General features: G+C 44.9%; 1 protein-coding gene and 1 long non-coding RNA gene across 2 annotated transcripts; one reads left to right on the top strand and one right to left on the bottom strand.

Moving 5' to 3' along the window:
- Positions 1 to 1,446: 1,446 nt before the first annotated feature.
- On the bottom strand, positions 1,447 to 14,386 carry LOC125991912 (kinesin-like protein KIF21A). Its single transcript, XM_049760248.2, is given in 36 exon segments — positions 1,447 to 2,124; positions 2,194 to 2,393; positions 2,461 to 2,631; positions 2,703 to 2,820; positions 3,935 to 4,093; positions 4,162 to 4,251; positions 4,321 to 4,405; positions 4,463 to 4,599; positions 4,790 to 4,822; positions 4,900 to 5,019; positions 5,084 to 5,247; positions 5,318 to 5,372; positions 5,437 to 5,494; positions 5,965 to 6,130; positions 6,190 to 6,291; positions 6,352 to 6,549; positions 6,612 to 6,816; positions 6,818 to 6,960; positions 7,022 to 7,090; positions 7,207 to 7,314; positions 7,385 to 7,584; positions 7,651 to 7,839; positions 7,892 to 7,997; positions 8,060 to 8,120; positions 8,612 to 8,653; positions 8,851 to 9,045; positions 9,111 to 9,174; positions 9,242 to 9,431; positions 9,497 to 9,692; positions 9,761 to 9,876; positions 10,101 to 10,259; positions 10,321 to 10,452; positions 10,518 to 10,667; positions 10,793 to 10,975; positions 11,310 to 11,532; positions 14,048 to 14,386. Coding segments are annotated over 36 exon segments (4,689 nt in total). The 5' UTR covers positions 14,092 to 14,386; the 3' UTR covers positions 1,447 to 2,066.
- On the top strand, positions 13,189 to 14,283 carry LOC125991915 (uncharacterized). Its single transcript, XR_007489492.2, has 2 exons — positions 13,189 to 13,924; positions 14,025 to 14,283. It is a non-coding gene; the product is annotated as an uncharacterized lncRNA (long non-coding RNA).
- Positions 14,387 to 14,461: the final 75 nt, after the last annotated feature.

Raw genomic sequence — 14,461 nt, 5'->3', positions numbered from 1 at the left:
CACACGACCAGAGCAGGAATTCCATTCATCTTGTGATTTGCCACGGAGGGGCACGTGCACATTTACTCGTAATGTGTTTGAACGTTTGAAGAATGCAGCTTTTTTTTAAAAAGTCCATTAAGATGTCCAGAAAAACGAATGCGTCGGCTGTGAATGTGAGCGCTTCCTTAAGCACACATTTAATTTGACAAAAACTCATTTGTGGTGAAATATTCGGGTAATAACCCGGCAACTCGGCTATTTTAACTACACAGCGATGGAATATAATTAACAATGAAGGTCGCTGGGGCCTCGTTTTAATGCAGGTTACAAATGACGCTTCTTGAACCCTGCAATGAGAATCTCACAAGGTAATGTAATGATTAATAGACCAAAGTTGAGACTCTTGAAAGAAGAACATGGAACAGAAGCTACTGTACCTCTTGAAATTGCTTTTCAATTGAAGGTTGCCTGGACTACGAGGCGTTCGGAAATCCACTGCGACGTTTATTTTTTATTCTCAATCCTCAAGTGCCTGGGCAGATAATTATTTTTGGATATTTTCCCAGGATTTTTTTTTGTTTGTTCCACCCATCTCCTGTAAGAAACACATAATCCCCATTTTTTCATGCATTTCTTTTTCTACAAACAATAAGTCAGACATATATCCTTGAAGACCCCCCCGCCCCCCCATGCCTAGCTCCGCCAATGCTTCTGACCTTGTTTCAAAGCTGTTCTTACAACCACTACTGCACTCACTTACTCTCGGATTCCACCTCGGACATGTCTATTATTGACCTGCTCTTTTATTGAGCGTCAAGTAGATGTTTGCTTGCAGGCAAATCCCAAGAGCATTTATTCCCAAATTGTTTCTTTAAGGGGAACCATTGTGTTATTTTACAGGTAAGAAAACACCCCTCCTTCTGATGATCCGGGGGAACGTGTGATAATCCAAGGAGGGGGTGTTCGGGTGTGCTGCGAGCTACACCATCACGGCTCATCAGTTCTGGTCATAAAGCAGCGTGAGTATTTTTAGCCGCAGGATTCACTCAGTGGGGAGATAGAAACCAAAGGGTGGATATTGACCCAGTCCATCTGAACCTTGCTGCTTGCATCTTTTTTAACTGGCTCTTAATTGGATGTTTGTCTTCTCATTTCACGGCCGCCTTGTGAACGCTTCTCGCTTTGATTTTGTTTTCATACTTGCTGGCATAACACTTCTAACGGTGTTGAAATCTTCATAGATTAAATTGATGGAAGTTAAATTTTTACTGTGCTCTGCTGAAACTTGATCACCGGAACAATGAATGTGTTATTTCTCTTGAGTATGAATAATTGGATTAATAAAAATACCCAAAGCTTTTTTTTATCTTGTAATGGAAGTTGGGTATTAGTTTTGATATGCCTTGTCGCTGCATTTTGCTGCCACCATGTGGCTATCAGACGTTAATACAATTACAAAAAAAATGAGTAATTTGAAATTTATTCTCACGCTGCAGCTTCAGTTAATCAACAGGAAAACATCGACAATGATATTCACACTTAAATGCTACAAAAACAACTCAGCAGTCAGACAAGTGCAAATGAAAAGGCAGCTGATAACTTTTTTTTTTTTTTTACTGACATATCTTCTTTTGACCAGTACCCACCCATATTTAAATTTATATCACATTTTCAGGAAGATAAGAAATGCCTAACTTACCAAGATAAAGACTAGACGGGGGCGGTGAGCTGTAAATTAAAAAAAATAAAACACTCATGACAAGTTACATTGCACGACACAATGCATGAGAACATAACGGATTTTTTTTTTTTTTTTACTGCATTAAGGCTACAGATACTTGATGGACACAGAAACCTCTCGGCCATACAAAGTATATAAAAACTCGTTTACATAATAATAATAATAATAAGACAATGCAGCTTCAGTAGTATTTTGGTCCTTGGATTCACACAGTCAAGACTAGGAAAGAAACACACGGAAAATCCAAAAATGTTGACCATCCAGCATTTGGAAGAAGAAAAAATAAAATCAATGCAAGCGAGTAAAGACTAGGAGGATTTGAACTGAAGCAGAATCATAGCTGTCAATGGACTCCATCCTCGAGAGATCCTTTGGCTTCCCAGATCTTCACTGTTCGATCACTGCGAGCAAAAAAAAAACAATTAAAAATTATTTATGAGTGACAGAAAGACATTTAAGACATGACTTACTCGGAGGCGGTGAATAGATGACTGCTGTTGGTCGCCAGGCCGTTAATAGGGCTGTCATGGCCTTGGATGTCCCCTAGGGGCGCTAGTGAGTCGACGTGCCACAGCCGGAGAAGCCCACCTCTGCATCCGCTGAGTAACGCCAAAGTGCCGGGAACCACGCCCAAAGCGCTAACCCAATCCGTCTGGGAACTGACTGACTGCTAGAAGAAAGACCCGAGACTCAATTTGGAATTTTCAAAATGATTTGATGGGCCGTTTCAATCTTACCTGCAGCAACCGCCTACTGGCTAAGTCCCATTTTTTGATGTAGTGGTCTTTGGAGCCGCTGTAGAGAACGTCCCCATGCAAGGCCAGAGACTCCACGCTCTCCTGATGAGCGGGGTCCAACGTGTGGCAGGAACCGATACTCCCCTGAGCTCCTTCTGTCACCTCGAACATCTGGCAAACATCAATTTGTCATTTGCTTCATTCTAAAATCGTCGTGAGATGGTTTTGAGAGCGTCTCCTACTTTAATGTGATGGTCTTTGGCGCCGGTGAGGACCAGGTCTTGTCCGTTACCTAATTTATCGACCGTGAGACACGTGATGGTTCCTAAATGGCCGGTGAGCTTCCCGGTGGAGGCGAACCTAGCTCACAGACAAAAGTCAACGATTAGCATCAGTGTTTTGACCCGTTTTAATAGTTGATGGTACAAAATTATCCCTTTTAACACCAATGACGTGAATTTCCATCATTTTTTTTATGGGAATAGCTGGAGTATAGTATTTTACAAAATTTGAAAAATTGTTACACTGGTGAATCACTGATGTTCTGTTGTCAAGATGGCGGCGCGTGCACACGCAGCGGCCACTCTCTGTCCCGTTCGGTGTTTTGTGAGTGTTTACTGAGTGTTTGTCTGGCAGTTTTGTGTGTATTCGTCTCGTGTGATACGTCGTGCTACTAGTGCGGCGGGCATGTTCTGCTCAACATCGGCGGAAGTGGGTTTTATGGCGTTCTGGACTTTGGTGTGGAGAGATTTGCTGCTGGTGTTAGCGCTCGGACTGCTTCGTCATGGAGCGACGCCGGACTGGCCTGCTCTTCCTCCCCCGGTTGGACTGCGTCCTGAGCTCGGACTGCTCCGTCCTGGAGCATTGTTGGGATGCGTCGGCAGCGGGTCTGCGAGGCAGCGGAAGAGGGGCCAGCGCGGAGACGTCGGGCCAGGCTTGCGGCCAACCCAGCTCGCCCATTCGTGCCTTCCATTCTCCTGGCGTACGTTCGTTCGCGGGACGACAAGATGGGTTGCGTTCGCCTGATAGGATCCACGAACCGGACAGTGCGTGCCTGCTGTGTGCTCGTGTTCACAGTGGCCTGGTTGACTGTCATCTTACCGGACTCTGCTGTGCATCGGGAGCGGCTAGCGTGCTATCACGCTTATTGTTCATTGATGTTGACTTCTTATGTTATTTTTCCTGTGTTGTTTACTTGTATGTGCGTTGTGAACTCTGTCTTGTCACCCTGGGATAGTGAGAAACGTAATTTCGATCTCTTTGTGTGTCTTGACATGCGGAGGAATTGACAATAAAGGAGACTTTGACTTTGACTTTGACTTTGATTTACCGTAATTTTCTGACTATAAGCCGCACTGGACTATAAGCCGCACCAGCTAAAACTTCTGATTGAGGGTTCAAAATTTGTAAAATATAGTGCGAAATTTACGGTAATGATAGATTTATGTTTTTAAAAAATACATGTTAGACTTACTTGCGGAGATCCCACATGCGGACCGCATTCCCGGCAGCAGCATACAGGAAGGAACCGGCGGGATTGATGGCGATCTGGTTAATCTGACTTTCCCCCGGAGGGATGGAGAAACTCCGGTTTGAGGAACAGGTGTCGCCCGTCGCAACTTGACCCGAAGCCCTAAAGCAAGCGAGATTATTATTATTATGACGAATATCTTGGACAACGACGGCCATAACAGAACTTACGTAAGCGTGCGTATACATTTTGCGCAATCTCTTATATCCCATACTTTGATGTACGCATTGGAAACGGTAAAGACCAGGCTGGAGGTGTACCTGTAATATCAAAACAGACTGTAGTCTTTGAAATAATTGGAAATAAAATACATATTTAATGATTGATACCTGACTGAGACGACGCTGCTAGGATGATCCGCTAAAGACATGATCTCTTGACCGGTCACCAAATTCCACACCTTACACGTTCGATCTAAAGAAAATGGGACGATGGTGTACTTTAATTTAAAAAAATAAAAATAATATTTACCTTTGGATCCTGTAAAGAGGAGATCTTCGGTGACGTCCACACTGAGGACAGGCTTGGTGTGTCCCTCGGCAACGTGGACACATTGAAGTTTGGCCGCCCGGCTGGTCTTGGGCGGCTCTATGGGGCTGATTACACCTCTGGAATGAAAGACAAAAAAATAATTTGCCATTTAAAATAGATATTATGATTTATTTGAATAAATAAATAAATAGCCTACTTACAGTGGCTAACTTAATTTAATTCCAATCGGCGAAAATTTTTTCAAAATGAAATTTTCTACTTTTTCCACTACTACGATACCAAACAAAAGTAAATAAAGAAGAGTACCTATGGCTGTCAAATACAGAAGACTCATCCAATCTGAAAAATAAAACCAAATAAAAGTGTTGTAATTGCCTATGTGAGCCACAAGGGGGCGACAAAGTACAACTTCTTACGCTCGCGTTTTAGCGTTCCCTGATGTAGCCGTTGGAGTTTCTTGCATTTTCCTGCGGGTAAGAGGCGAGCGCTCAAGCTGCTGCCTCTCAGCGCTGCTTATCGGTGACCTCGATCGGAAGCTATCGGAAATCAAAAGTGTGACGAGTCAGCCTGTCTGAAAGGAGCTTTTGCGTTAACGCTTACACGCCGGCCGAGCGAGCCGAGATCGAAGACGGGGATTCGCGGCCCGGATCCGGATCGGCGAGAGGAAGCAAAGGACCCGAGAAGTCGCCGGTAGACGAATCGAAGGGCGAATCTCCCGCGGTGGCGTAGAGAAGCTCCATCTGGGTCGCGGTTCTCCTCCGAGCCTGCGGCAATTCAACATCGATTATTACATAACAAAATATAATTTGGCGTGATCGTGTCGCTGTTCGCCACCTTATTTCTCGGACGGGAGTCGCTACAAAACTTCATCAGATCGGACGGCTGTGCGCTGAAACGATATCAGACTTCGATCAGTAGCTTGATTTCGATTATTTGAATGTCCCCAATATTACCTTCCGTCTGCAGCCGGGCTGGTGTTCGACTCATCGCTGCTGCTTTCGTCCCCATTCTCTAGAAATCGGAAAAAAATAATTGACTTGATTCCTTACAGTGGAAAAAAAATGCGGGTTTAAAGCACAAAAGAGTAAAAAAGGAGATAAAGGTCACACAAAAGGGAAACAAACAACTATTAAGAAGTTGAAGATACTCTAACAAGGGGTCACGATGAATCGCACTTGAAGATTTCTCCCAGCTCATTTGCATATTTGAAATCTTGAAGTTCTCGAAACACTATTACTCACCTGGTGACAGGTAACCTAACTCTTGAGTTCACACCAAAAAAAAAAAAGACAAAAAGAAATCAAATTGAAACCCGAATAAAGCTCACAGCTCAAAGTGAAGCTTCAAACTTGCTTCATGAACCAGTTGCAGTATTTTTTGATTCCTCTAGATGGCACTGTTGTTTTAAATGAAGGGCTTTAAAAATAAAACAAGTGCAACTGGTTCATGAAGCTTCGTTAAAAGTCAAAAGGCGTGCTGACCTTGGAGAGCGCTCCCCAGCAGTGCATCCAGCTCGGGGTTGATCTCAGCTTTCTCCTTCAACATGTGGAACAGCAGCTGGTTCTGCGTGGCGCTGTTGATCTCCGTCTGCTTCAGCCGACCCTCCATCACCTTCAGCTGAGAGTCCTTCTGAGCCGCTTGCAGACCCTGCGAGGAACACAATTTTGGTCCGATGCTCCACTAACATAACAGGAAGTCCTTGTCACCTTATTGATGGCCATGGTCATGAAATGGTCCAGAAGGAAAAGAGCCTCTGATAGATTACACGAGCTGACCACCGCCGTTACGTCCACGGTGTTGCCTTCTTCCTACGACCCAAAAATAATCGAGTATGTAGGTCCGTGAAATAGTGAGATGTTGCACCTCACCTTGGCCTCCTCCATCTGCATGATGTTAGCCTGACAGTCCGCGATGCTGTCGTTGATGTAGTCGATGTTAGCGCTCAAAGATTCCAACTCTTCGTTCAAGGGAGTCAGCGAACGCTCGGCGTCCGGGGCCGCCTCCGCCGCCATCTTGGTTTTCTTCCTGGACACTCGCTCCCGACGCTTGGTTAGCTCCTCTCTTTGCTTGAGTGGTAGCGGGAGTTTAAATATTGGGAGCTTGGATTGATTAAGTTGAAATATCTGACCTTCATGAGTCGATTCATATCGGTTTCCATGTTGGAGATGGTCATCCGTTGCATGATGATGTCACTGACCCGCCGCTCCAATGATTGCCATTTGACCCTGGCGTTCCGGCTCAGGTATCTGCTACCTATAGGCGAACTCCTGAAGGCAAAGAGTTTTTTTCTTTCCCGATTTTTTTTTTTTATGCTAACAAAATAGAGTCGAGTTTCCACACCTGGCGCCGTTGGACGTTCCCGAGGAGTACGGCCTACCCGGGGCGCTCCGATAGAACGGTTCCGAGATTTCGGGTAAGGTGACTTTCCTGCTCGCCTTGCCCGACACCGGCCTCACCTGCCGCCTCAAAGCAGTCACCTGCAGTTCAGAAAAAGCATTTCAGTTCCAATGACGAGGAAAAATAAAAGAATGTTCTTACTTCTTCGTTCTTCCTACGAAGAATTAACTCCTGCTGTCTCTTCTGTGCCTCAAGTTGTTTTACTTGATGCTGTCACACAAAATTCAGAGATTTAGTGAAAATAGCTCCCCCTAAAGGATGATGTCCGCCATTACAATCTCAGGTTAGCATTTAAATGATTTTATGTCCCGACACGAGTTGGGCACCTCAGATCTTCGTTGGTCTTTCTTCAGAGAAGCAATCTCCCTATTCCTCTTGCACTCGGTGGCTCTGTTACGTTCCTGCTGCTCCTTCATCTGACGCATTAGTGCCACCTAGTGGACAAACGTATATTTCAACCAGCTTTTTCTGCATTAACTAGTCTAAAAAAAAAAATTAGCAAACCTTAGTCTTCTTCATCTCTGTGACATCCAGCTGCAGTTTCTTGAGCTGCTTCTCGTACTGCGACTGGTTCTTGAGGAGACGAGCGTGCTCCTTCTGAGCGGACTGGAGCTTCTGCAGCTCCTTGTTCATGGAGCTCAGCTTCCTCTCGTACTCGGCCTTGATCCTCTTGGCCTTCTCTTCCGTGCAGGACTCTACTGAACCTGGATGGTGCAATCAAAATGTATTAGAGATGTGCATTCCGTTTTTTTTTTTTTTTTTCTTCTCACCCATGTTGTGGAGCACTTTGTCCCTCTCCTGCTGCGTGTCTCGGATTTTATTCTGCAGCATGACCAGCTTGTGCTCGTACTGCTGCTTAAGCGTATGGAGCCGCCGCTGGCTGTTCTCCAACTCGTCGATCAGCTTCTGCTTGATGGCGATCTCGCACGTGATGTTGGCCAAGTCGGCCTGGACGTCTTCTACAAAATCCGTCCGTCAGATCACGGCTTGGTCTTATTTTATTTTTTTTACCTTTGTCATCTAGCTCCTCCGCGCCGGACTCCTCGGACGTCTCCTCCCCAGCCGAATCCGAGTCGTCTTCATCGCCGTCCTCGACTTCCTCGTGGTCGCTTCCCTCCTTGTCACGTACAACCAAAATGACACTTTGGAGTGGATAAATATTTTTGTCTTTGAACGTACCACTTCTGCTTCGTTGCCGCCTCGTTCCTGATCATTGTCCGGCGTTTCTTCTTTAATAACGCTGGAGGAGAAAATTGTTTTTTGTTAATTGGTGGCTTGATTGTTTTGACACGAAAAGGTACATGCAAGTTAATCAGGAGCGGATCACGTATCATCACTTTATGACAATCACTAATTTGTGATGCCACAGATTAAAAGTGATGAAAGAGGGATTAGACAGGATTTTCGGGAGTGCAAAACCACCTGTGCGGGAAAAGTCGGAGATTAGCAGTCATTTGTCGGTGATGAGGAAAATCCACTGAAATCCTTCATTTCAATTACTTGGCTTTTTTTTATTGAAAACTGTCTTAAAGGTATTTTTATTTATTTATTTAATATATTTATTCTGCATTAATTTATTTTGCAAAAAAATAAATGTATTTAAATTGACCATTTATTATAAATTTATTTAAATATATTTATTTATTTATTCCAATTTAAAATCAGAGCCTGTAATTGAAAGGAGGTTCAGGTATTTGTCCCCCCCGATTCCCTGGATGGGATGGAGCGAACCTGCCGTCCTGTTGCCGATCGTCCTGCTGGGATTGCCTCAGTCTTCAGGAAGGGGGGGGGGGGGGGGGTGAGGATTGGCGGGGGGCAGACAAGTTTAAGTGAGGGAAGTTTGCAAGAGAGCAAGAGAGGAAGAGAAAGTGAGAAGCAGTTGCAAATATGGAGATATGAAAAAAAAAATATTTGCTCATGGTCCCAGTTGATGAGCTGTTGCTATGGTAACACACATCTAAAACAGATACCTCTTTTTCTTCTTCTTCTCCTTCTTCTTGAGCTTCTCCAGGTCTTTCTTGGCCATCTCAATGACGTCGTTGGCTTCTTTCTCAAGTCCCGGGGAGAAGGAGGCGGGGCCAGCGTACAGCGACGAGCGAGTGGAGGCACGTGCCAGGCTCTTCCGCAGGTTCTCGTTGAGGGCCTCGCTCTCTAGAAGTTTGGCCCTGTCGGCGAGGAGAGGAAGTGATTCTTTGCATGGCGGTCTTTTCAAAATTGTGAGTTGTGGTACCTGAGCTCCTCGATTTCCTTGATGTAGTTGTGGATCATGTTGGCGATTTCCTCGTTGCCTTCACCTGAAAGCGGAAATCAATGGCGGTAAATCAAATTGAGAAATGCCGATTTATATTTCGTAATTCTCACCTGCTTTGGCCAGTGCCTGATTGGCTCCATCACTGAGGATTTGCGTGAGTCTGCTTCGCTGGGCGTCGATGGTCTCCTGCATGGCCTTCACCCTCACCCTCAAATTATTATTGTCCGTTTGGAGCATGGCGTTCTCGTGGACCAAGTCGTTAATGCCCTCCATGCCATCCTCCCCGACCATTCGCTTACCCTAATCGAGACGGATGACTGTAAATTCCATCTGCTCATTTCTTCTATAACCAGGACGTCCCTCACCGTTTTGTACTCCATCAGCTCCATCTGCAGACGGGCCATCTCCGTCCTCAAGGCGCTAATCTGCTGACTAGCGCGATCCTGGTTCACCATCACTTTATTTTTGATGTTCCGTGCCCGGTTGGCGTATTTCAGAGTGTTCAAGGTCTCCATGAAGTCGCGGTCGGACGGGCTGATGCAAGCGATCATCACCGTTTGACTGAAGGAGGTGAAAATGATAATCACGTTGGGGGAACGGAGCTCTGAAAATGGCGGGTGATCGCAAACCTGTTCCCGCCGAGTGAATCTTGCAGAAGACGGGTGAGTTTGGAATCTCGGTAAGGCACGTGGGTGGAACGCTTACTCCTGTCGCCGAGAGCGCTGATTACGTTGCCCAGGGCGAGCTGAGGCAACAAAAAATAAAATGTTATTTGAAGAAAAAATTGATTAAAATATAGATTTTTAAAATAATTTTAAAAATGAGACAAAAATATTTTTTTAGAATTTATAAAACTAATATTTTAGGCTTTTTTGTGTTTTTTTAAATAATTTATAATATAAATATTCATAATCAATACACAAAGTAATTTAGCCAATTAATCAAATGTCTCAAGATGATTTTTCTAACCAGTCCACAGTTGATGGAGATGCCTTCTTTGGCCCGGTCGCCGGTAGCTCCGGTTCTTTTAAGCCTCTCGGAACCGGCCAGGTCTACAAAATGAAACTTGGCCGACAGCGTCTCGAACTCGTCGATGTCGCTCGCCTGACGGTTGTCAGCCGCGTTATCCTGGAAGACAAAATTCACGTGAATCGCTGAGCTAACACGGAAAGCGAAGTTCTGCTCTTACGTTATCGGGTGAGCACATTCGAACTTGGCACAGGTGGATGGTGAAGATAGCGTGGGAGCGTGAACTCTGCACGTTCATCTGAGTGCTGGCCGTGGTTCTGGACAAGGCGCCCAGCTTCAGACACTGGATCATCTACATTTTCCACAAACATCATTATTACCCTAAAAATTTAAATCCCAATTCTACGTCTCACCAACCTCAGCCGCGGAGTTGACGCTTCGCGTGGTGACGCCGACCGTGTAGATGCCGCCGTTGGCGTCCTCGTGGATGCGCACGCTCGACCTCTGCCTCCTGGCCTCCACGTCTCGCGTGGCGTCAAACAGGTCCACCACCTCCTCGTTGTATAGCTACAATGTCAATTTAAAAATTGATCCAAAGTGCAAGCATATATTCTTTATCCTCTGCAATTTTTATATAGCTCCTGTCAACTCAGCAGTTATACTGCCCCCTGGTGGCTGAAGGAATTATGTACCTCCAGGAACTGAGCATTAATCTTGAACTCGGGAACGGGCTTTCCCTGCTCGGTGGCAGCCTGCCTCCGTTCCTCGATGCCCCGGAACAGGTGATTGACGGCCCTGGGAATGATACCCAGCTCGTCCTCGCCGATGTTGACGTCGAAGCCGGTTCCCATGGTGTACGTCTTCCCCGAACCGGTCTTTGGGGAGAACAAAGGGTAGTCAAGGTATGCTGACTCCGCCCCTTGTGGTCATGGATACGGCACTCGCCATGTTTTAAATTGCAAAAAAAAAGCACGATATTTCTCCGTTAAATAAATAAAAGCAGTGGCGGGGAAAGACGGGGGAGGATGGGGTGGTCGTCATGGTGATCTCCATGGAATGCAACATGAGGGGTGCTCCCTGCTGGATCCCCTGAAAGAAGTGTGTGCGTCACCTGTGTGCACGGATCATCTGTCTCGTGTGTGAAAGGACTACTTGACGGGAATTCCGGAAGAATAAAAGGTGAGGCACTTTCTCGTTTGCCTCCCCTACCTGTCCATAAGCGAATACGGTCGCGTTGTAACCCTCGAAGCAACCCTCGATGAGACTCTCCGTGCAGTGGCCGTAAATGGCGTCCTGCTGGGTGTCAATGTCGAAGACAAAGTCGTACGTGAAGGCCTTGTCCTTGCCCAGGACCACCTGCGGCTCCCCGGGCATCACGTAAGTACAAATATGGCAGCCTTCGATCTTCTCTCGGGCCAGCTGAGGACGAATCCTGTTGGGGGAAGACAAATCCAATGAACTGTTTACTATTTTCTACTAACAGAAATATAAAATCACCTCTAATATATATATGTATTATATATATTAAACTCTGAGTGGTCTTGTTAGAGAGGACCCAACGAGTCCAGTTGGACTTCATTCTTTCTTTGAAAGGCCACAAAAACCTGAATAGAAGACTCGCTGTTCACACGAGAGTAAACAGAACCCGCCCTGGATTTCATTAAGAATATGTTCCTTCTTAAATAAATGACATCATTTCCTGCTTGGAAAACTCTCAACCTCTCACGAATGAAGCCACCAAATGAGAAAATAATGATTAATATTTTGGCCGCATTCCAATATGTGTTTGTGTGTATATTTGTTGGCGTTGTGGCCATAAGGGGGCAGTAAAACGCAGACATACAGTCCATTTTTATTTGTGTGTATGGAAGGAATATTTTGATGATGGTTCAACCCAAAACATTTTTTTTCTCCACAGGCGCTAACCGTCCGTCTCGGACACACACACAGAGTCCTTGTCCGATGTTTTTCCTGGGAAATCCAACACCGCTGCACCCTTAACGCTCACTCTGGCCCTCGCGTGCACTATGAAACAAGTCACATACTAACTGAAAAAAAAAACGGTAAAAGTAATCTGACAGATTCACCCAAGTGGAAGAATGAAAAAAAAAATACTTAAAGCCTCATGCGGAGAGGATTAAAGGGATACTTTTACTTCCCATTGTGAATTCCTGAGGAGTGAACTCAATTTGACTGCACTCGATTAGGGCTGGATGATTTTGAAAAATAAACTGCACATTTTAATTGCAATTTTTTTTCTAGGTGTATTTTTTTTTTTTTAACACACACACACTGGCTTTGACTACCCCCCCCCCCCCCTCCAACAACCCATGAAAGTTTCTCAGGCTCATTATTACGATTACAATGACAGCCTCAGAAACAGGACACTTCTCGCCCTCACACGAAAGCCCGGCGGACAAAAAAAGCCACCCAAACTCTCGAAAATGACGAGCAGAGAACCAACGATGACATCATACTTCTGGAAAGAAGTGCTGATCAATTGCAGAGGTGAAGTCACACAATGTAGGTCATCACTTTGCAGCATTGGAATTACGGACAAAAATATTGGGACATTATAAGACTGTGAAATGTGGAGGACACTATTTGAAATGTTGTCCGGAGGGCTCAGTGTAGTTTTGTACATGATGAGACACACCAGTGCATAAAAATAAAAAATAAAAATTGCCTGTAGGTCCACCACAATGTTGCTGTTATGTAATAAGAGCATGAAAATAAAAGGGGTTCTTTCAGCGGCCGTCTGCCACCGGTAGGTGGAAGGATAAAAAAAGGTGAAAAAGATTATTTCGTGACTAAGAGATTACCCCAAAATAAAATTGCTCACTATTAACGCTTACTTTAGTGAATTATTGGCAAAAGATGAAAGGAAGGAAGTATTATGCTGAGTCAGCGTTGTCATTGTTATCCTCGTCTTTAAGGTCATTGGATAGGAAGTAGAAAAGACAAAAAAAGTAAATTATGATGATTATTGTGATCTGCACCATCACATGATAGCAGCTGGCAGATGGTGAGCAGCCTGCTTCGCTTCAGTTCGCTTGGGTTGCTTCATAAAAATTCATTAGGGACACACACACCACACACACAGCGAGAAGGTGCTTAGCCTGGAATTGACAATAGAAAATATGTAGCTAGCTAGCTCTTTATATATATATATTGGTGCTACTATTTGTTAGCACGTCCCACTCCTGCAGAAACGTGATACGTTCTGAATGCTACAAAAGAAGACATTTGACGCAGCCCCGGCACAGGATCAATTATTAAAAGAATGGCGACGGGCAACTTTTGACTGGACTCTGGACGGATTGTTAAATTTCTTCTTGTGGAGCTTCTTTTTCATGAGTAAACATAGTTATGTAACGAGCACGATGACACATTTCCTCAATTTGTATTTTTTTTTCGGATTAGGCCTTTGCAGGTTGAAGCAGGTGCTGACTGTTAACACACCTAACTAAACTATTAAGCTAGGGAGAGGCACTATTAGGTCACCATGGAGATTTATTTGTATGTTTAAAGTAGCTACTTGATGTTCCAGCACAAATCAATTGACTTTTGAAATGTTAATCTTATTTTTTATTTAACCACAAATTTTTTTGGAGTGTGTACTTTTTTTTTTTACAAACCAAAACTTGACCTCATCACACCTTTAGGTTGAATGAAACAGGGTCACATGACTCCTCAACATGGCTGCCATGCTTTCATTGATACTATTGATGACAATCGCCAGCGGGCTTGCTTGTGCGAGTCCCAGCTGATTTGTGTTGTTACTGTTTTGAAAGCAACCTGAAGACGCGCCCTATAGCCCGAAGGTGCGTCTGCGTGGAGAAATCAGTGCAACTTATGCAAATATTATATTTCAGGCATTGTTGTATCTGGTTGCACTGTTGTGTTTTGGGGTTTTTTTTGCAGGTGGGAGTAAGAAGCATCCTTACCTTAGTGCGACACGCACCGAGCTCTCATCCGCCCCACCGCTCATTGTGCCCCGAGGTAGTCCACTAGAGTCCGGTTAAAAATAGCCCCCTTTCCCCTTTATCCTCTTAGAAGAAGAGGGAGCGCCGTCTTCCCCCACCTTCTCCTCCTTCCTCGCGTGTCCGTGGAGCTTCCATTTGTCACTTACTGTGCAGAAAAAAAAAAAAAAAAGATCCAAGTCTTACATTCAGTTTTTAAAGATCATGGAAGGGATGGTCTTCCATTGTCATCTGAACCTGCATGCGCCGGGTCCTGCGAGATCAGCGTGGAAGAGATCCACCAGACGGCGTGCGAGTGGGAGGGAGAAGGATGGAGGGGGAGTTCGGGGAGCGAGTCTGTGACGTCACAATCTCCTCCTCCTTTGTTGGCTCCACAGT

The sequence above is a fragment of the Syngnathus scovelli genome, chromosome 22 (assembly GCF_024217435.2).
Source record: "Syngnathus scovelli strain Florida chromosome 22, RoL_Ssco_1.2, whole genome shotgun sequence".
Taxonomy (NCBI): domain Eukaryota; kingdom Metazoa; phylum Chordata; class Actinopteri; order Syngnathiformes; family Syngnathidae; genus Syngnathus; species Syngnathus scovelli.
This window is presented reverse-complemented; position numbering and strand designations above follow the sequence as displayed.